At 30.0% G+C, this 24,534-nt stretch overlaps 1 protein-coding gene and 1 long non-coding RNA gene across 2 annotated transcripts in view; one reads left to right on the top strand and one right to left on the bottom strand.

Moving 5' to 3' along the window:
* RyR (Ryanodine receptor) overlaps positions 1-24,534 on the bottom strand; it is a 417,183-nt gene that overhangs the window by 220,127 nt on the left and 172,522 nt on the right. Inside the window, 9 exon segments of the mRNA XM_067275817.1 lie at positions 1,596-1,744; positions 5,208-5,332; positions 7,306-7,585; positions 9,192-9,290; positions 13,482-13,642; positions 15,359-15,474; positions 19,651-19,803; positions 19,894-20,031; positions 20,711-20,908. Of these exon segments, the coding sequence (XP_067131918.1) occupies positions 1,596-1,744; positions 5,208-5,332; positions 7,306-7,585; positions 9,192-9,290; positions 13,482-13,642; positions 15,359-15,474; positions 19,651-19,803; positions 19,894-20,031; positions 20,711-20,908 (1,419 nt within the window).
* The window catches only part of LOC136979862 (uncharacterized), a 233,162-nt gene that overhangs the window by 45,890 nt on the left and 162,738 nt on the right, over positions 1-24,534 (top strand). The window lies entirely within an intron of this gene.

Below are 24,534 nucleotides of genomic sequence, written 5' to 3'. Positions count from 1 at the left end.
TTACCGTCAAATCAGCAAGTACTTGCAGTTTTGTGTTTTAACATTCGCGAAGTTAAACTAACTGTGAGTGAAAGCATAAATCTTGTAATATGCGAGTGTATCATATTTTGGGAAAAAGCTAAAATACCTGAAAAATCTATACCTAACTGTGTCAAGAAATTGGTGGATCTTTATCACATATGGAATCTCTCTCCATACATGATAAATATCCACCAATTTCTTGACACAGTTAGGTATAGATTTTTTAGGTATTATATAAAAATAGTTTAAAATGACAACAAATATTACAAAATAATTTATTTCTATTACCTTTTATCATTTAATGTGGGGCATATTCATATTAAAATGTAACTATAATAATATACACTTTATTCTTAAAACTATTGTACTGTACATAGTAGATGTATAATAAATGATGTAAAAAAAATGTTATTCTTATATACGATTAAATTCACTACAACATAAAAAAAAGGCTTAAAATGATTTGAATATAAAAGGTTTGTATGGTATAAGTTTTTAATCTGAAATGACAGTGACTGTCCATTTTATTCAAGTTTTTGGTTATTCTAGGTAGCACTGGTCCATATTACCTCAGATAATTGAGAATCTACTGTACGTAAAGTAATTTAAATTACAGTCATACCTCGGTACTCAAACGTTTCGGAGCCCGAACAAATCGGTACTCAACCAATGATTTCGAAAAATAATGCCCCTGTTCCCGAACAAAATTTTGGTACTCAAACGGGAAAGCCCACCAAGTCGACGCCAACGCCGACGCCACAGCGGCGGCGTCAGTTACGAGACAGTCCAGTTAGGCCTAAATTTATTTAAATTATTTAATTAAAATTCCAATTATTAAATTTAGCAAGAGATGGCACTTAACGCCTAACTCTAGTACCAAATTATCTTAAATTATTAATATTACTATAGCCATTTGCTAGCCCGATAATACGACAGTTGTTGGTCTTTACGAGACAGTCATTGTTTGGCATGCACATTAACTTATGCTGTGCTATATTTTTTGAATTAGCATCCTTTTCTTTTGATTTATTAGCCCTTAAACATGGGTCCCAAGAAGAATAAAAGTGAAAGTGATCAAGTGAAAAGGAAAACAGTGAGAACAACAATCGAACTGAAAAAAGAAATCATTGCTAAACATGAAAATGGAGTGCATGTTTCGGATCTTGCTGTCAAATATTCTATGGCTAAGTCGACGATATCGACTATTTTAAAGAATAAAGAAACAATAAAAAACATACTAGTGAATCAACTGGGGATTGGAACGCATTAATCTATTTTACATTATTTGTAATGGGAAAAAATGATTTGGAGTTCGAACATATTGGTACTTGAACCTCTTTCTGGAACGGATTATGTTCGAGTACCAAGGTACCACTGTAAAAATAAGTAATTAAGTAGCCATTTTAATTTTAATTCTGACTGTTAAATTTAATACAATTCAGAATATTCTAAAAGTTTTTCTTTGGATTTCTGAATTTAATTCATAACTTTATATTATAAATATATTTATGAATAATATATTATTTAATATATTTATAAATTTATGTTAGCAATTTTAACAATTCAAATTTTACCATAAACTATCTCTCATGATTTCTTCTTCTTCTGGGCCCATTTGAACAGGTAGTAAAGCTCTTATTTTTCCTAAATGTCCCAACAATACAACAACATCATTTTTGCTCTTATTACTGATGACGTAAGTATTTTCTAGTGCATTCATAAGCTGAAAAAGTAAGAAGAAACTTTTATTATTATTATAATTCATAAATAGAAAAATAAAAATTACTGTATTATTTTTAACAATATTTTTTTTTATTAAAGTTTTAACAAATTTAAAATATAATTATATTTTAATATTATAATATATATTTATATTTGAGTCAATAAGATTTTAAAAATAGTATATTCTTAAGAAAAAATAAAAATAACATTTTTAACACATTTAAAAAATTCAATTTCCTCTTCAAAAGAAATATTTTAAATAAAATGGAACAAAAATATTCTACTGGATAAATAGAAGTATGATATTCTAAATATACATGTCAAACAACTATTTACAAAGTTGATTTTTGGCTAAATTTTCAAATATAAACAGTATAAAAATCTTTCTAAAAACTAAAAATGTATTATGCTTAATTATTAATTTACCATACTTTGATACTTTTAGCATATAAATTTGTTGTTTATTAATATATAAACAGAAATTTAAACGCTACTAAACAAATGTTACTATTTTTATACAAGAGATAACCTCCAAATAGCAGACATCATTGTTTGTCCACTATTTAGAGGTGCATGCTGACAGTTATATTTAATTTTAACATAGTCATCATATAGTGAAGAATACAATGGATTACAAAAAAATCAAATTTGCATTAGAAGTGTGAATATACCAAAAAGTATATATATAAAAGAAGTATATATACAGTATATTATTTATCTTTTCAGATGTAAAAATTTCATTTTAATTGGACTCTAAATAGCAAACAGACTGGACAGGATACTTTAAATGGAACATAAAAATTAAGACAAAGCATAAACATTGCTTAATTATTAATTCATCAAAATGACATGGGTGGAAGTAACAGAAAAAAAAAATGAAACTGTTGTTATAAACAAAAGGGTAAATGAAGATGGATTTAGGCAGTGAAAAGTTTGAATGTTGACTTATAAAGGTGATTTGCTAGCCACTTCAAAGGTGAGAAATGCATTTGGTATTCTTGCATTTATAACATCATTTATTATCTCAGCAACTAATAAAAATCAATATAGAGATTTGTCTGTTTTGTAGTTATCAAGTAGGTGTAATTTTTCAAACATTTTTGCTTTTTTTCAATAAATGATTTATAAAAATTACACTTAAACTGTTAAGATCATAAATAATGTCATAAATGCAAGAATATTGAATATCTTCCCACACTTTAAAGTGGTCAGAAAGATCACCTTGGTAATACAACCTTTAAACTTTCACCATATAAACACTGTTGTCATAACATTTTAAGTTTCTTTTCATTACTACTGTATTAAGGTTCTTGTTGAATGAATGAATAACTCAGGAAAAGTTTATAGTTTCTTGGTGCCATAACCTTAATTCCAATAATTACACAGAAGTTTAATAAAATTAATATGTATGATGATATGCAATGATTGACAACTTAACCAAATTATTTTTCTCTAAGAGATAAAGAGTTTTGTTCAGCTTTTTACAACCTGCCCCTTCCTCTATTCCTATTTTCAGCCAGTCTTTATTCAACATTTACAGAAAATTTCGTCATCTGAAAGAGTATTTGAAGCGGTTCTTTGTTTTTGTTTAAAAATATTTTGTATGTAATTAATTGTTTTAGAATATTGAAGGTGGTACATGTGTTTTCTTAAGATTGATTATGGGTGACAGCATCTGCTATTTAGAGGTAAATATAATAGATGTCCTATTTTAAGGGTCTGGGGTTTCTAAAAATGTCCATTAGGCAGAGGTGTCCACTATTCTGGAGTGTTTGTTAATAGAGGTTTTCACTGTATTTCCAAACTGAATTATTTATTAATTTATCAAAATTTATTTTCATATCTTAATAGTACTAAAGAAATAATAGTACAAATGAAAAAATATTAAATTTACTAAATACTTAAAATGCTAATCAGACATCTCTGAAATTACAAATATTTCCCCTATTGCTTATAAATTTCAATTATTACACTTTCAAAATTTCTAGTTTTTATAGACAGCAGTCCTCATTCCTTTTAAAATATTTTTATATTAATTTCTAAAATTTTAAATATTTTCTTTGTTTTAGAAAAAAAATCAATGTAACTTGAGATTCATTAAATTTACAATATTGCTGAATAATACTTCATTAGAATATTTATTCCTCTATCTATTAAATTTCATTTCAAAAGTTGAATATCAAGCTAAAAATCCAGCAACAAGAGTTGCATAACTTTCCTGGCTGTTATGAGTTTCTATTAAAAAACCTTTTATATTATTAAGTAAAAACTAATATCATGTATGGCACCATCTGTTATCAAATTTTGTTATAAAATCTTTTTTTATATTTTTAATTGCTATAAAATAGAAAAAAACTTAATTTTGAGGATAGGGATGAGTTTTATAAAAAAGTGTAAATGTTAATAGCAAATAAAATCTTATGTAATCAATTGAAGACACAGTCTGTCCAAAAAAATTTTTGGTAACCATCATTTATTAACTTCACGTGTTCCAGAATATAAACCTTCGATGACTAGACCTTCCTTTTTAGGCTACTTGGCCTTTTTTTTTTTTGGACAGACTGTGTCTTCAAGTGACTTACAAAAAATTACCATCCAACAAAATTATACAATTAAAACTTTTTACAAAGATTTGTCACCAGGGAAAACTATGAAAATCTACATTTACCAGTGCATTTCTCCAGTAGGTATAAAGGCCCAAAAATCCCCAAATGGAAAGGATGAAGGAACATGAAGATGTCTGTAAGATCTGCCAGTTCCAATTTTAACTTTATAATTTTAATTGGATATTTTCTGTGTTTTTTAAAGGAATGTTTTAAACTTGACAGCCAAGTAGTCTAAAAAGGAAGGTCTGGTTGTCAAAGGTTTATATTCTGAAACAGGTGAAGTTAATAAATGGTGGTTACCAAAGATTTTTTTGGACAGACTGTGTCTTCAATTGATTTACAAAAATTTACCATCCCATGAAATTAGTCAATTAAAAAATAAAATCTTCATTAAGTCCTACCTCTCTCGAGATATATGACCTCCCTCTATCTCTCCACCCTCTCAACCTTTCACCACCAAAATTTAATAGCATCAATGCTCCTCATATACAAGATACCATGCCAAATTTTGTTTCTTAATCTTTACCCCATCCTGAAATATTAAGCAAAATAGATGCCAAACACATACACACCATAAAATTTTTTAAACATTTTTTGATTTTTTGGATTCAGGAGTCTCAAAACATGAAGATTTGCAAAAAACTCTGAGGGTCAAATTTGGCACAAGTTCAATACTTTCCCTTATTATATATACATGTCAGCTAGAAAAGTAAAAGGAGCTAAGCTGACATGGACTGATTTAAATTTCTCTCTTTTCATATATGAAATTTACTGAAATAAGATTCAATAAGTTTTATGTATACAAATAGATAACTTTAAATAATTATAGTTAAAATTTTAAACTTAAATAATTATTACCTCTCCAACTCCATTGTATGTCCTTAACAACAAAAAGAACATTTGTCTAATAAGTTCTTGATCTTCAAGAAAATTATCCTCTGCCCATTTTACAACAGTGCTTATTAATTTCTTTACAAATAACTCTATATTAAAAAAAATATATATTACAATATATTTTAAATAAAAAAATGCTTTCCTGAATTTTAATTCATAACATTAATTAATAAACTCAGACATTCTCAAGAATAAAAAATGACTTCTTTAAATATACACTGAAGTGCCAAAAGTCATGGGATACTGCCTAATATCTTGTCAGACCTCCTTTTGCCTGGCAAAGTGCAGCAACTCGACGTGGCATGGACTCAACAAGTCGTTGGAACTCCCCTGGAGAAATATTGAGCCATGCTGCCTCTATAGCCATCCATAATTGGGCAGGTGTTGCCAGTGCAGGAGTTTGTGCACAAATAGACCTCTCGATTATGTCCCATACATGTTCGATGGGGTTCATGTCAGGTGAACCCATGACATGTGGGGTTCATGTCATGGGGTTTATCTAGGTGGCCAAATCATTCACTGGAATTGTCCAGAATGAACTGGAATGTTCCTCAAACCATTCGCAAACAGTCATGGCCCAGTGACATAGCGCATTGTCATCCATAAAGATGCCATCCTTGTTTGGGTACATGAAGTCCATGAATGGCTGCACGTGGTCTCCAAGTAGCTGAACATAACCATTTTCTGTCATTGCTCAGTTCAGTTGGACCAGAGGACCCAGTCCATGTAAACACACCCCACACCATTATGGAGCCACCACCAACTTGCACAGTGCCTTGTTGACAACTTGGGTCCATGGCTTTGTGAGGTCTGCACCACACTCAAACCCTACCATCAGCTCTTACCAACTGAAATCGCAACTCATCAGACCATGCCACAGTTTACCAGTCATCTAGGGTCCAACCGATATGGTCACGAGCGCAGACGAGGCACTGCATGCAATGTCGTGCTGTTAGTAAAGGCACTTGAGTCGATCTTCTGCTGCCATAGCCCATTAACGCCAAATTTCGCTGTACTATCCTAACGGACACATCCCTCGTACGTCCCACATCGATTCCTGCAGTTATTTCACAAAGTGTTACATGTCTGTTCACACTAACAATTCTACACACACGTCGCCGGTCTCTGTCATTTAGTGCAGGTGGTTGGTCACTGCGTTGTCCATGGTGGGAGGTTATGCCTGCAATTAGGTATTCTCAGCACACTCTTGACACTGTGGATCTTGGAATGTTGAATTCCCTAATGATTTCTGAAATGGAATGTCCCATTCGTCTAGCTCCAACTACCATTCCATGTTCAAAGTCTGTTAATTCTCGTTGTGCAGCCATACTCCAGTCAGAAACTGTTTACATGAATCACTGGCAGACAAATGACAGCACAGCCAATGCACTGCCCATTTATACATTTGGTACATGATACTACTGCCATCTGTATCTTTGCATATTGCTATCCCTCGACTTTTGGCACTTCAGTGTAAATATATTTAAGTATTTTTTAATTATTGTTATTTTCTTTAGATGATGTGTTCTTATATTTTAAAACATTAAATTTTTTATCAAAAGTAAAAATTTTAAACTTATTTTAATCAAACTTTCACCAAATTTCAAAATTTTTAAATATCAAATATTTCATCTTTAATTTAAATTGTTAACAAATCATTTTGAACCTAGTACTTATTTAATAAAATTAAACTAATTTTTCAAAAATAAAAAAATTGAATTACCAACAATCGCCTTAAATAGAGGTGCCTAATGTCTACTGTGCCCCGTGCTAAAAATGTAGTGCCATTCTAATTCTGTGATTTATAATAAAAAATAATCTACCTTCCTTTAAATGATTGATACAAATTTCTTTGTATCAATCATTTAATTAGCCAGATTAAAGCCCGATATTTAAGGTGATCATTGGTAATTCATAATATACTCATTGGGCTTAGTGATGTTTATTTAAATAAAAAATTTTTAAAATAATATTGAGCAATTTTATAAATAGCATTTAAATTATCTAACAGGTTATACAATAAATTTACATATATGAGTTTAAAGACAGCATTAATTTTTACCTTCAGGTCTAACTTCAGATTCTTCTTGTTCTTTGCCTTTTTCTTCAGCAGCTTTAACCATTTTAACAAAAGAAAATAATCTTTGAGACCAGGGTTTACTTGGTTCTGTTTCTGATGCAGCTTCAGTTTTCTCTTCAGGTTCCTGACTTTCACATGCCATTTTTAATTTTGACATCAACTCTTCATGATAAGATTTTAAAGACTCTCTTAGAGTGTCTCCACATGGACACTGATCAGCACTTTCTTCCTCTAAATTTTTAAATCCTAATATTGCACGCATCTAAATAAATGTAAGTTAAATAATATTTTGTAGAGAGCAAAGATTATTCATTATAAACATGTATTTTGTGTTATACAAAGAAATTTTTAATAAATTTTGAAAAGAGAACTGATACAATTAAAATTCTTAATTTTTTAATAGTACAAATTTATTATTTACATTTTGTAATGCTTTAAATTTCTATTCTAAAACTATAAATTTCTTTTAACCTGCAAATTTTTCAAAATTAAACCTTCCAGAATTCATTGTTTAAAAAATGTAGTGCCATTCTAATTCTGTGATTTATAATAAAAAATAATCTACCTTCCTTTAAATTTATTTTCTCAAAGTTATTCTTTGAGATTAAAACACACAACTTTGACTATTTTAATTATAAGTAAATAAAAATATCCTTTATAAATAAAAGCATATCCATCCTGTAATCTATAAACATTTTTAGCTTATTTTTTCATTCTATCCATAAATGGTTTGTATATAGCATTACATTCATCTTTAGATGTAAATAATTTATTACTGAATACTTTGTTCTGCAATTCCACTATTTTACATTATTTTTAAAAAGTAAATATTAATTCATTGTATCTTTCACTATAAATCATGCCATGTTCTTTTATTATAAAAATTATTTACTTTCAGTAAATTTTATGTATTAAGGATATTGTTATATATTATATTACAACATCAACTGCTCAAAACTTGGTATAATTAATGAATAAAATGACTGAAACGAATTTTCAGCAAAAGTTAATTAGAAAGCAAATATTTTCAATTGTGTTAAACAGGCATCATCAAGCTAACTAACCTTTGCAGCTGTTAAAACAAGAGACAAGTTTTTAGCAAAAGTTTATAGTGAAATAATTAAACACATTTTAAGCAAAAACAAGTAAAATGGCAAAGCCATTTTTGGGACAAGATTATGTCTCAGAGCGTGTGAGCAATGCATGAACAAATCTTGAACTTGCCACCTGTTTGTAGAAACAATCTCAGCATTTTGTATTTTCTTTTGACCTGGTTCTCAGTCCCTTCACTACCTACAAGTCTGGTTTATTTTATGTGTGCGTGATTCGGGAACCAAATACTCTGTGCCAAATTGCAACTCCTGACATGTACTCCTTCATACATCTAAGGTGTGTAGCCATTGACAGCAGTGCAATTTTAAACATGAGACATAGTCTCATCAAATACATCCTACAATTAAATATTTTTGTTTATATATATATATGTGTGTGTGTGTCATTTATTTAAGTATATAACTTATTGTAAAGACAATATTTTGCTATTGACATTATGGTTCACCTATTTCCATTTGTATTCTGATCATTTTTCTAATTATAACATAATAACATAACATAAAAAAAACATTCTTGAAATCTGATATAGCTATTCATTCAAAATTATAATTGCTTTTTAGATTTACATAATATTATCTTTAATTCAATTCCAAAATCTTAATTATCAATATTCTATTTAGAGATTTTTTTTGTCTTTTTAAAACTAAAAGTACTCATAACAGTTATTACATTTAATCAGTTATAAAAATAAATTTTAGGTTATTCATCAAATAGATATTATTTATTTATTATTAAATTATATAAAGAAGATTTACCTGTTCTTTTGGAGCACATCGAAATTCTCTTGTTTTTTTAGCTGCCACAGCAGATGGTAAATCAGACTGCTTAACCTCAATATATCTTCTTAATTGATCCTTTAAATAAAACATTATTCTTTAGCTTCATTAAAACATCTAATTTAATTTAAATTTATAAAATCATTTATATTTTTATTTATATTTTTCATAGAATTTATTGCCTATGTTGTATTTGAAGATTACAAATGTGTGCTTAACATAGAATATGTTTCCTTGAAAATTACTTAAATTAGATATTTTTAATATTTCTTAAAAACATGAAATCTAACATAAATATTAAAAATGTAAAAAATTAGCCTAAATATATATCAAACTTTCATTGTCACTTTAATTGGTTTTATATTAATATTGTTGCAATAAATGTATTAATTGATCTAGCTCAATTCTGTCAACATCCTGTAGCATAATTTTATGTACAGTAGAGCATCGATTATCCAACTCAATTGGGGACTGGGGTTGGTCGAATAACTGAAAAAATGGATACTGAAAAGTATGAAAAAATACATTATTAGTATAGTATATTAGTATATCCCATGTAATTTGTATATTAGTACTGTATATCGCTACTTTGCGTTGAATTTTCATTGATGTTAAGCCTAACAAAATTTTTTAAAAATAATAATCGTCACTATTGTATCGTTAAAAATTATTTCTTTATTTTGCACAAAATAAATACTGGTCTCCCATTCATGGTCGAGCCAGTGTTGCCAGCTAAAACATGCAAAAACTTAACAAAAATAATATTAAAGTAGCTGAGACATAGCCAAATATTGTAGCGCCACATCACTAGCGGACATTTGAATTTGCTGACTAGAACGCGGTCAGTTAACCGATGTGACAATTGATCGGGGGTCAGATAATCGATGCTCTATTGTATTTTATATCATAACTATTTTACTGTTTTTACAAATATAAGAATGTATTGTATACCATATTTATGAGAATTTTGATTCCAATGTTTTTCTTATAACCTTCTACTTCTCTCCTTATCCACTCCAAACTCCTACAACTTCGTGTATCTCTTTTGTATGCTTACATATTTTCTATAGATTATAATAACAGTTCTCACTATCCCTATATTCTCTTAATTTACTATGTATTCAGAATAATGTTTTATAATTATTATCTCTACCTTCATCATCTTAGATAAGTTACATTGATCATTTATGAATTACATATTCTTGAATTGTTTTCTTAATCATCTCATGACAAATCAGAGATATATCCTAAAAAACTTAATCAAACACCTTAATGTTCGCTGAGAGATTTTTAATGTAACGAACGAACGTTTTCGGTCTATTCAATAGACCATCATCAGGTTAGAACATACGAAAATGGAATACATTATAAATGGAACATCACGTATAAAATTCAAAAATACCAAAAAACCGTTAACATCCGAACCAATCAGAATAAAAATTAAAACGTAAATGGTACATAAGTGTAAAAATAAAATAACATACTACATTGGCTAAACATTAATTAATAACTAATAACATTAATAAAATAATTGATACATTATAAAAGAAACAACAAGTGTAAAATAAGAACTTACTACTCGTACTCATGTACTAATACTACCTATCCCAACCAGAAATAACCCAATTTAAAATATACTAAAGTTCAAGCGCCTCCCATAAGTTTCTGACGGCATATTTCCAAGCCGAAGGAAGACCCTCCGCGTCTCTTGCGTTAATGCATTTTTCTTTTAGCTTGCTTCTGTAAATTTCCATCTTTTCAGCTGTTCCTGCCAAAGTTGGGGAATGTACCTGTTTTATGATTTTCGCCTCATTCCATCGTACCAAGGATCCTTCAGCTTGCCCCATCTGGGCTAGTACTGTTGTATTGGACCCTTTTCTAATATCATACTTATGTTCCTTCATCCTTATTCCTAGGTTTCTAGTGGTAACCCCCACGTACTCTTTATTAATACCTAACAGCTGGTTCTCATAGGGAATCTTATACACACCTGCCCTATCCTCTTTTTTAACTAACCCTTTATCGTTTCTAAGTATTTTATACAAATTCGGAGCCCTTTTTAAGATCACCCTTGCATCCTTCATGCTTGCTATTTCTTTCATAATTCCTCCTAGATATTTATTGTATGTAAATTTCGTGTACCTATAAGGCCCTTGTCTAGTGCTTTTATCACTACTGGTCTCAAATTTACTAATAATTCCCTCGATAACTTTCCTCTTATAACCTAATGTTCCTGCTATCCGTATAATTCTTTCTATCTCCGTAACTCGGTCTATCACATTTTCACAGTATATAAAGGCCCTTCTAATCAAAGCTCTAAATGCCACTAACTTATATTTATAAGGGTCATAAGAGCTAGCAGGTATATATAGTGGGCTATGCGTTGGTTTAATGAATATGCCAGTGGATATATGCCCTTTGTTAAATACGATATTAATGTCTAAGAAATGCAACATCCTGGAGCTTTTTTGCTCTAGCTTCAGGTTAAGACCTTCTTCGTTTTCGTTAATTCTATCCACAAAGTTAGCAATTACCCGATTGTTCTTCCATATTATGAAAATGTCATCTACATATCTTTTGTAGTATACTATGTCACTTTCGAAGTCGCGCAGCACTTTTAATTCTACTTTTCTAACAACAAGTTCGCAAAGGAGCCCCGAAATTGGGCTTCCCATCGGTACTCCCCTTTTTTGTTTAAATGTTTGGTCTTCGTAAACGAAGAAGGATCGACATAAGGTCCATTGTGGAAAAGCGAAGAGCTCTTACATTTTTTCTAGAAAAAAGATTGCAAGAATACGTCTCCACACTGATGGAAAGTAATAAGTTTGTCGTGAAGGATCCTGTTATGGTAGTTGAAGATCTGCAAAGCATCACTTTGATGGATGAAGAAGTGGGAACTGTGTTAGATTACAAAAGTATGTACCCGTCGATCAAAGTGGAATCCTGCGTAGAAGCGCTGTTGGAGTTCTTGTTTAAAGAAAACCGAACGTTAACACAACACAGAAGAGAGGTTATAGAAATGGCTAACCTAGTATGTTGCGAATCCTTCTTCGTGAGTAATCGAATAAAGGACATCACAACTGATAATAACAACAACAACGATTTATTAATGCTAACTCTACTGTTACAAGAGGGGCGAGCGACTGTCGCCTAAGTTCAGATCCGCGGAGGGAGAGTTTACATGAATTTGGGTCATACCTCGTGATCCGGGTCAATCTTTCCTCTAGGTCCAAGTATTCCTTTTTCGCTGTCGGGTTTCCTCAGGACTTCGGCGCACACACACAGTCTAAGTGACACTACGTAACCGGCCCCCTTTTCCTCTCTCGTTGCCCTTTTATCGTCTCGGTCACGTTTCTCGGTTTCACCAACCAGCATTATTCGAATGTTGTTCCTCATTATTCATGTTTTCCCCATGGGAACCAAACAATAAAATATTTTATTATTAGCGTTTTGGTTCCGGCGGGTTCAAATTTTCACACAAGGTGTTAAAGAGAAATTCGATTTGACGATAGCGAAAAGATTGAGGAAACAGGTTCCTAGTATAGTGAGGTGATGGATAGATGTTTAGTTCATAAGAGATTCTGTTCATAGTTCCTAAGTATTTGATTTGTCAAATTTTCAAAAGGGGAATTAATATTAAGTTAAGCTAAGTAGCTGAGTTTTATTGTCAGGTTGACTTGTTGATTTTCATTAATAAATTTTTTGTTTTGGATTATAGACAATTGTACATAGTAAATTCTATTTACTAATTAAATATATTTGAAACTTTTTTTTGCTTTGACTTGATATTTGTCGTTATTTTTACTAATATTTTCGCTGCACGCGTAAAAGCCCAGGCCTGGCAAACTAATCTCAAATCCGCGTAAAGTACCCATTAGGTTAACGGAAGTTTTACCGGCCGCAATTAGTGTCGGTTTCCTAAGATGCTAAAAATAGTACTTTACAGTTTGACTTTGCAATAGTATTTCATATATTCTGTCATATATGACAGGCAAATACTAATAACATATAAATAAAATATCTGCAATTTCCACAGTCAAGACAATTTTCTTCACTTTTCTGATCTCTTATTTTAATTTTACAGATATGAATATAAACTATAAAGAACTATAAACTAAAACAAACTATAACAAAATTAATTTAATTTTACAAATGAATTGTTTATAAAATAAAAATATACCTTCCTATTTAATTGTTTTTATATTCAATTTTATTGCTATCTGCTTAAAACACTTATATATTACTATTAATAATGAAGAATGAACTTACAGTTTGTATTTCTCCTACATAATCATCACAGTATGAACATAGAGCTTCCACTCTATGTCTTAATTGTAGATCACACAAGTGATGAAGAAGATAACACATTTGTAATTTTGCACCTTCAGGCAAATTCATTTGCATTAAACCTTTCACTTGAGATTCATTTTCTGAAAACAAAAATTTAAGTTATAATTACAATGAATTTTGTTTCTACTTTTATTTCATTAGTTGGAGTTAAAAGTTTTATTAAGATAAGCATTCAAATCACCTAAAACCAGCAATAAACAAGAAATTTAATATAAAACAAATGTTTTTACATTAAATGTAATGATCATCAAACAATTATCTTCAGGTTTCTAAAATCAAACCAAATATAATATGTATATTTAAATTAGAACAAACAAAAAACATTATGCACATGGAGCCTGGTACAAGAATTTTTTTACTGAGCAACTGCTGGTAGTATATTCCAGCCATCAATACTTTTATGCTATTGACTAGTAAGGCATACTAGCTTGTTCTGATTGAAAATAAACATGTATTATACTAATGATAATTTTGTTTCTTTTATCACATATACATCATTTTAATTTGTATTTTAAATTAAATTACAATAAAAGTCTAAAAATCCAGACAATCTGAGAATACAGACTTCTTAAAATAGCAGACTTTTGTAAATTTCACAGTATGTTTTCTTTGCATAAGTAGAGCATCGTTTAGCCAAATCAATTAGGGACTGGGGTTGTTCGGATAACTGATTATGTACGAAAAAATATATTAACCTATCCGATGTTGAAATTTTTCTCCGTTGAGTGTCACTTTGTATAGAATTTTCATCAATTTTAAGCCTAACGAAAATTTTTATAATAATAATCAAGGCTATTGTATCGTTAAAAATTATTTCTTTATTTTGTACAAACAAAATAAATATATTGAAAAATATAAAAACAAAAAAATTATTCTTTAGAAGTTAATCTAGTATCAAAAACATTCAATTCAGCACAACACAGTCTGACTGGAAAGCTTTCAGTTAACAGACTTTCGGTTGACCGGTTTTCAGATAAACGATGCTCTACTGTATTCAGGAAGCTCAGCTACAATAGCAATATACTGTGGTAAATTCTTTATTCAGTAGATTCAAAATAAACAAAATACCATAGTAACTAATTGCATTTATTACGGTTATTCTGTAATTTTCTAAAACAAAGAATAATTAATGTCTATGTCAATACTTTATAATTTATAATAAATTTTCATATTTGCTCCATAAATTTTTATTTAACAGAGCACTGCTTCTTTTTGAGTGGCTTCAAGAACAATTTGTACTATAATATTTCATATTAAAAATATTATCATGATTAATTATTTTTCTTAATTACTCCTTAAATTTGAATCTTAAAGTTGTCCTGAGAATCCAAAAAATCCAGAAATTGAACCATCCTAATCTCTGAGCAGTCCAGGTTTTTGGACTTTTACTGTAAAGTAATATTAAAAGACTATTTTATTTCATACTAATTTCATATATAAAATTTTTATTCATACTTCATAAAATATATGTATAAATAAATAAATTATTATTTTTAATATTTATTCATTTTTCTTGTATAAAAATAAACAAATATTTGAATTTACTAAATTTGATTTTGCAATTTCCTTAGGAATTTCTGCAATATTTTGGAATAGTTAAAATCTGTATACATCTTTATCTGTTAAAAAGTTCAAGCATAATGTTATTTGCATTTTTAAACATTTATATCTTGATACTGCCCTGTTTGTTTTCCTGCCTGTGTGTCACAGAGTACCAACATAAATGTGTTATTGCAGATTAATAAAGTTTCATTTCACAAAAAATATAATTTACATATACATAAAAAAATACAAACCTGGATCATAATTTGGGTCAAATGTTTCAGGATCTATTAATATTAATAGCCATTCTAAATCAGAATCCTCCAGTAAGCCAATCAATAATAATTTATCAATTAGTTTCAAAAGTGGACTGAAATAAAAACAAAAAATAAAATTGTTTCATCTTTTCCTTATTTATTTATTTTGAAAATACAAAGATTTACTTATTCTACATATTATACTGTATATTATATAACACACATATATTACTTACACTATTCTTAAATAGATTTATTTAACTTATAGAATAATTAATTTAATCTTAATCTCCAATATAAGGTCTTATTTGCTGTTTGGTAAAAAAAGTCACAATCAATTCTTTGCTGCTTTCTTTAAGAGTACAGAAAAAATCAAAATGCCTTAAGTACTTTCAAGCTAAACATCTCATCTTCAGAGACAGTGCAAAAAATCTAAATTTACACACATCCACAAAATTCTGATAGTTCAAAAACCATCAAAATTTAAGACCACTTAAGACATTAAAGTTTAAATGCTATAATGTAGCACTCCAAAAATTTAAAACACAATACAATAATAATCAAAAATAGAGAAGTTCCATTATAAGTTAAGCAAATTGTTGCAGTACCTTTCCAATACATACATTGTGCTTATCATTTGCCATGTATTTTTATGTTGTAGACACAATTTCCATGTGTTAGAGATTTCTGTGTTCTTAACATTAATTACACACACACTTTTCTAAAGTATTTCTTTTATTTTTGACTCCTGGCATATCAAAATGTTGATAAATGCAAAAAAACAGAAAATAAAAATTTTGACTAATCACCATACTTTCTCTATGTTATATTTCAAAACAGCTGGAATAGTAGTAATATAATTTTATCAATTCTAGTAAATTTCATATTCTTAACATTCACAGTATGTTTTCTTTGCATGTTTTATTGAATATTATATTTTGTTAACTGTAAAGAGAACAAAAAATTTTCAGTAGCAGAAGCTCCACACATGCATTGTAAAACACATTCATATTTTGCACCAGGATATGAAAAATTTTGATCATGCAAGAAAATTATTGCATTAATGAAATAATTTGCATCATACATCAAACCTGACATGTTTTAGTTATCTAGAATGTATAAAAATCTATAGTACAGTTAAGAATCAAAAAGTGATCAATTATAAGGAGACTGATTTCTTATCTACAGCATGGAGAGTGTGATACAAGCTCACATTGTAACACTTTTCTATTGGTGACTGCCTTTTGAACTATTATATAATTTTTCATATCCCAGCACAAAACATGAAAGTTTATAACACATTTGCAGAGCTTCTACTAGTGAAAATTTTTTGAATTAAATTCTATTCTAAAAGTTTTCTGATTTGAATTCTGTTCTATTTAATGAGTTTTGTTTGGCTCTACATTCAATGTAGTTTATTTGATAATGTCCATTTTTAAATGGATGAAAACATTTGTATGCATGGTCTGTTGAAGATTTTAGCTGCTCTTCATATTTGTGAGTGTTTTTATTACATTTAACCATTAGTATGGTAATGGATCTTATAAATAGGGCATTATCTTTAGTTAAATGGTATATAAGTGTGAGGCTGAAGTCTGAAATCTCAACCAAAATTTGTTTAACCTGTTGTGTGTCATTCCTGACATATATCAGGGTCATGACTTCTGACCCGCAGGGTCAAACCTGATATATATTGTTTCTGTTTAGGAACTTTTTTTAACATCAGACGTTGCTACTTGTATGGAAATCCAAAATTAGTGACTCATATCACAATAATCATTATTTTATCTAGTTTTTGCACAGCAGTATATTACAATTCTAGGAATAGTTGTTTAAAAGAAATCACAAACAAGAATAGACCACTAAACTCTGTTTCAACATGGCAATGTCTGGGAGAAATAGCACTCTGAATAGGTCGGAAATGATTGAATATTTATTTAATTTAGGTTCGGATGAGTCTGAATTATCAGCCGAATTGTATTTTAGAATATAATCGAAATATGGGTGGAATTGATCTGTGTGATGGAGAAATACACAATTATCCATGCAGGAGAAAAATGGTGAAATGGTACAAAAAAGTGTTTTTTTACATGCTGGATATTGTGCACTATATAATGCACAATATCCAGCATGTGTTTTGTATTGCCAACATATGAAAAATCAGATATCATTTCTTGATTTTCAGATGTCTGTTATTAGAGAAGTGATGGAAAAGTTTCACACAAGCAGACATGTAGCCCACTGTGGTTGACCATCATACAAAAATCTGTTACATTTATTAGAATGGCATTTTCCAAGCCACATACCAGCAACAAATAAGAAAAAATATCCAACCAGTGTGTGTACAGTCTATTCAGCAAGCAAAAAGCAAGTGGAATCATGCTATCAGTGTGAAAAATGTTCCATTCCACTATGCATTGCACCTTGCTTCAAAATTTACCACACTAGAATTAATTTCTAAAATAAAGTTTTTTGTTTTTACATTTATTTATATGTCTATTTTCTGTGTGAAAAATATAAAATAATTTAGAACAATACAATAGCCACAATTATTATTTTTCTAAAATGTGTGATCGCGCTAGGCTTAACATCGAAAAAAATTTGACATGGAGTGACACGCAACAGAGAAAATATTCGATATCGAATAGGTTAAAAAAAAATTGCTTTATATAAAAATGTTTTTGTATATAAAATGCTCTTCTGATGTTTACATAAAACATCAGAAAAAAGTTGTTTTGTGAAAGAGTATCAAACAGGAAATTAACCTTTTCTCTGACAATCACAAAAATGATGGAATAAAATGTTTAACGAAACCAAATGCATGTGAGTGCAGCCAGCAATATTTATAACTGGAGTAGAAATTGTTAACTCAGTAATGGGTGGAAATCAAAACAATTTAATAAACATCTCCAAATTCAGTCCTGAATAGTTCTGGAAACAAACTAGAGGCCAATTGGAAAAGGGAAAGAGAGGGATGAGGACCAACTAGAATGTTTGATCAATGATGTGAAACCTTTAGAAAGCCTGAAACTCCACAAAAACTTTTTCCAGCAAGAATGTCCTATTTTTGAAAAAGGGATATGTATGAGTCAGAAACAAGCAACCAACAGTGTCACAGTTCCTCCAATTTTTTTTATGAGTGCACTATCCTTTAAGGACACCAAGCCATTAATAAGAAGAAGCAACAAGCCCCAGGAACCCTGTATTACCAAACATCAATGTTGTCAGAATTTACTGTTTATCCTATCAAACTGATTTTAAGAAAAGATCTCCTAAACCTTTGTGTGGGAACAGGGTAGGCAAATTCGTTTCCTACCACTTAACCGGCTACAGATCCGTTAGATCCGCTGCAGGGATTGTAGGAAGGGTTTTAATGAGTTAAATTGGGAATACAGAAGTTTGTAAAAAAACCCTGTAAGTTGTTTTTCCTGATGCAAGGTAAGGAAGGAAATCGCACCCTACCACATGTTAAATAAAATGATAACTCTTTCAAGTGGGAGGTTATGTGGATAAGTCCAATTCGTAGCATGTATGTAGTCCGAACTTAGCAAATAAATGGAATCAAATGGTAAACCTAACAATCAACATTTAATAGACAAAAGAAATATATTATATACATGACTCTAACATAACTCTAGCTATATATATACATGACTCTAACATAATTGAACTTAACTCTAAAGACATATTCTTAGATGTATTAATATTTAAAACATATGCAGTTAATCTATAATCCCAAGAGTAAGCTTTCTATCCTATCTTCGTGAGAAGAGAGAGTTTACAAGTTTATGATAAATCGTACTACCTTATGATGTAAGTTGGTCAGTAGTCTTCTTCTGTCATTAGCGACTAAATGTTGATATGCAAAGGGCTGAGGTGAGAGTGCGGTGGGGAGACGAGAATCTTTGCAGGAACTTATAGTGCACAAATTAATATTTAGTTGTATGTGTGGCAATTACTTCTCTGGATGAACTGCCCTGAATGGCAGGAAAACCGCCCCTCTTATCACCTTCTCTAGCCAATCATGTCACAGGGAACCGCGGTTTCTACGGGATGTGCAATGAGTGCAGAGAGGATAAACAGACATATGGCCGTCCGAATTACAGATAAGGACACGTGAGAAAGGAAGTTAATTTCACCTTTTCTCCACAAATGATGAATGTAACTTCCCTTCTTGTAAACAATATTTAAAGAAATAATATATTTTCTTATATTAATTAACCTAATAAGTCTCGATTCTCACATTTGTAAGATGTCTCTCTGTATTCTAATAAATGGATATTACTTACACAAATAAATTTTCATTGCTTCCACCAATTGGATCTCTATTTGGTCTATTTCCTTTCCTAACAGCATCATCTAATGCTTCCATAATAAATTGTTTCAAAATATCCACAGGAAAATACGGAGTACTTAGAGTTTTTAAAGAACCAATTTTTTCCCTAAATAAAAGTATTAAATATTTAAATGATTATCTAAAAGATTCAAATAATATCATTATAGTATTTTATGATTAGCAAATCTTTATTTACGATGTTGGTGTCATAGTCATTTGTGGACGAATTGAAGAACTTTGTAGAGTGGATATTTGATGGATACTTGCTGGATCTTCATACATTGCTCTTAATTCAGGACCCATTGGCACAATAAATTCATTTTGTGTTAAACTCCTTTGAAATTAAAAACAAAATTTATATACAAAAAAGAAGGGAGAAAAAAATGTAGACTATTAAATTTTGAATTTTTTTATCTCATATTCATCTTCAAATATTCAAAATTGAATATTTTAAAAATTATTCCAAAATAGTCAAACATTTAAACAAATTATATAATAAATTTTTAGCCTCCAAAAATACTATGGTAAGAATATTGAGAAAGTTCAATATTCTTAGTATATGCATGTTACATAAAAAGATTATGTAACAAGCAGACTTGACAATTAAATAAATTAACTAAATTGTTAATTTAAACTTTAAAACAGTTTGTTCATTTATTTTACTTATAAGATATAATTAAAATAAAATCAAAATAATAAAATAAATTTTCATAATGATAAAATATTTGATTCTTGCATGGGCATCTGCAGAAAATTTGAGGTTAAAGCTTGGAGATAAATAACTGTCAATAAATTTTTATTTAATTATTTAATTTTTTGGGTTTTTTCCACAAGCAGATTATAGAATACATTATTTCATCAAAGCATCTCATGATTAAGGGTGTAAGGTTATATATCACAAACAATTTTATGATTATAATTTATGAAATATTTTTACTCAGTCTCAGGAAAAGGCAAGTGTCTCATTTGACACTCTCTCTGTGGATGCCCATGGATTCATGCTTCTTAAATACCTTGCTCTGGCATGAAATTCTAGATGAAGTGCTACAAGTAAATCTGTAAATGCTATTCTCAATGGTCCAGACATATAATCTGATTGAATAGCATATCGTAATTGTTTCTCATCAATATGAGAACATATAATATGTGCTGCATGATGATTGCCTTGAAAACAAAGGGCTCCATACAAAGCCAATGTATGTGCATGAAAGCTAAAAAACAAAAAAATTAAATAAATATAAAAATTCACTTATCATATAAATTACTATTTATATAATTAGAATAGAAATGATATTATATAAGCCATTTCAGTTCTTAATATAATTAAAATTCCATACAATAAAAATATTCTTTTAAAATTTAATTATGCTTTGTATAAAATATTTAATTAAATTATAGTAGGTCATTGCTTTTAAATATAATTGGTTCCTAGAAAACTCATTAAGTAAGTCATTATAAATTGAATTTTAATTTCCTATAGATTCAGTGTCATAAATAGAAGTTCTATTTCTGAAAATACAGTTTGAACTAAATGATGCCACACCAAGATGGCTAACAAAATAAATATGGCATTTAATAAATCATAATAAAATATTTTTACCAATCATAAAACAAGGTTCCACTTTAATTTTTAAAATCTATTTTATAAATATTCTATTATTTAAAAGTTCTAGAAATATTAATTTCTAGAACTTTTTTATTTATAATACATCTATCATTTTTAGATACAGTTGAATATCTTACAAAAATATTTATAAAAACAAAGTTAAAATATTCAAAAAGGTTTAATGTGTTGTGTGTGATAGTAATATTAAATACAATATAAATATTCTTACAGAAATCTGATAAAAAAAATTATTTAAACTGTATCTTAAAATTTATATAATCATAAATTTCTGAAATAAACGATGCAAAAAGTTCACTGAGTTCAGCGTTATATCCACGTTTGCTTGTCACAAGTACTTTCGACGAACCTTACTGTCGTCGTCTTCAGGCGAGATCGTAAATTTGCCGAGAAACTTTAAAAAGAAACAAATCGATGCAGAATGGAACGCATAAAGCTTTACCAAAGCCGTTACGAACGTAAATTAAAAATTCAAAAAACATTCGAAAGCCGATCGAGCATCTAGCTCCATGACTAGCGAGGCAGCGCATGCGCAGACCCGCGCTTACGCTAATTGTATATTAGATAACACTAAAGCGCGTTTAAACGCTTGAATAACGTGACCCAAATATTGGGCAGCACAAGAGTGGGAGTGTTGCATGCTTCTAACGTGGTGGTAAGGAGGTAACATGCTGGCTTCTCGTGTGCAAAATTTACACATGTGCTCAGTAGGGTAAAGAAATCGTTGTTTTCTAGCACCACGCTAAGCAGCAAGAGGGAGGTTTCAGTGATGCAAGCATCGTTGCCATACCTCGGACCCCTCTCTATACGTATCTGCAGAATATTTAGGAAGCGCAACCTGGTACTGCCATTAGCTCCACTTCCAAACTTGCACAAGCTTCTGTGTAACGACAGAGACAAGCTCTCCACGCTCGAGAAATCGGGGGTCTATGCTGTTCCACTGAAAAATCTAGCAACGGGAATAAGCACACGATATATCGGGGCCATCACCAGAATGCTTGTCAGCCGCCTCGCTGAGCACCAGGACGATGTGGTGAGGGGTAGGCACACCACAGAGCTAGCAAAAAAGACTCTCGAACAGGGTTTCAGGGTTCAATCCACTATGGTCGCAAGCGCATATGCTCAAGTGCTGCAATGATAGAAAAACAGTTTTCATCTGGGAATCCCTCCTTACCACCACGTTAGAAGCATGCAACACTCCCACTCTTGAGCTGCCCAATATTTGGGTCACGTTATTCAAGCGTTTAAACGTGCTTTAGCGTTATCTAATATACAATTAGCGTAAGCGCGGGTCTGCGCATGCGCTGCCTCGCTAGTCGTGGAGCTAGATGCTCGATCGGCTTTCGAATGTTTTTTGAATTTTTAATTTACGTTCGTAACGGCTTTGGTAAAGCTTTATGCGTTCCATTCTGCATCGATTTGTTTCTTTTTAAAGTTTTTCGGCAAATTTATGATCTCGCCTGAAGACGATGACAGTAAGGTTCGTCGAAAGTACTTGCGACAAGCAAACGTGGATATAACGCTGAACTCAGTGAACTTTTTGCATCGTTTATACGGTCTTTGGCGTGAATATTGTCGTACCGACATTCTGAAATAAAAAAATTGATATAATTTATAAAAGTTTTTTAATTATAAATAAAATAAATTATATCAAAAGTTACTTATTTATTTATAAATTTAAAAGTTAAAGTTGAATTTACATAGTTAATGCTCAATCTGATTTATTTTTTAATATTTAATTTTTTAATAATCTTTCTTAACCATATGGCATACAAGTCAAAATCTGGAATATGTCATTGTGATTGTCTAAAGAGAAAACTAAAACAAAATTCAAGAAGACTAATTTTCCTTAATTTCATATCAGCTATAGCAGCTCAATTAAAAATGTAAAAAATTAGTCATAGGTAAATCCATTTTTTAATGCCATGCCAATAAAAATTTGCTATTGAATTTCCTTATATTGTACCAGACTAAATATCTGGCTTCTAGAAATCTGGAATTACCAGAAACCAATATTTTTTTTGAAACTGAATAGTTTTGAATTTGATGGATATAACTGTAGTCAACCATGTGGCTGCTTTTCTTTTGTTTTGTTTTTTATGATCACATGATACCTGTTCTAATGCGACTGCTGGCATATGATGCATTAAAATAGTTTCATTCTTTACTTTTGATTGTTCATTTTATATTTTAAGTATATATTTAAAGTTGTGTCCAGAAAACCAAAAAATCTAGATATCCAGATCGCTTCTGATCCCAAGCTTTTCAGGTATTTGGTCTATACTAGATTGTATAACATTAAAAAATAAATGAAAAATTTTTTATACACGTAAACTATCAATAAAAATTGCTATTGGTTTTTATTGATTTCTACTTTCTCCTTTTTAATTAAAAAAATGAATAAAATGCAATCTATTTATATTATTTTGATTTTCTATAAATTTGTTAAAATGAAAATCAGAATGAGCAACTCTTTCTTAAAAAGTTCCATTTCTTATCAACTTTCTTTATAATCAAAATAAGGATGTAATGAACTTTGTTCCATATTGAATATACAATATATCTGTTTTAAAATGATTATTTTAATTTAGCTTTCTTTTAAGTTTTGCATTAGACTTAAAAAATCTGGTTGTCCATATTATTGTAGTTTAACTCTGAATGTTAATCCAACTGCATGTGGGTGTTAATGTGTAATTGGAGTGATGTTCATTTTAATGTGTGTCAAAATGTTTATGGTTGGACTCTGTTCATAAAAAAAAATATTTATATGTATATATATTTTTTTCTGTTTTTTTTTTATAACTTTGTATATTATTAACTATCACCTCCTGTGTGTCGGTTGTCTATGTATGTGACAAAAATTATTATTTGTACTTTTGCCCATGATGTTTATTTATTTATTTATTTTTTGTTTGTTTGTTCTATTCTGCATGTCTTTGGGCAGTTTCCGTATGGCAGCTCCATCCCAATAGTGTGGTATAAAAGGGGTGTTTGGACTGGAATTTGGTATTCTGATTGGGGACGTGAAGGAGAGTGTGTCTTGTCCTAGCGTAAGGTTCAGCAGAGTGTTCTGTTCTTTCTTTGTATCGGGAAGACATGCAAGTCTAACTGTTTGTGTAATCCGTTAACATTGAAGGAATGCTCATTAGATACAACATTTATCATCGTAAAAAAAGTTTGTCTCTGATTCGAACTCCTGTGAAGTGAATATTT

The sequence above is a fragment of the Centruroides vittatus genome, unplaced genomic scaffold, assembly GCF_030686945.1.
Source record: "Centruroides vittatus isolate TY-2023 unplaced genomic scaffold, ASM3068694v2 contig_1158, whole genome shotgun sequence".
NCBI lineage: Eukaryota > Metazoa > Arthropoda > Arachnida > Scorpiones > Buthidae > Centruroides > Centruroides vittatus.
The sequence above is the reverse complement of the archived record's forward strand: the minus strand, read 5'-3'. Positions and strand labels throughout refer to the sequence as shown.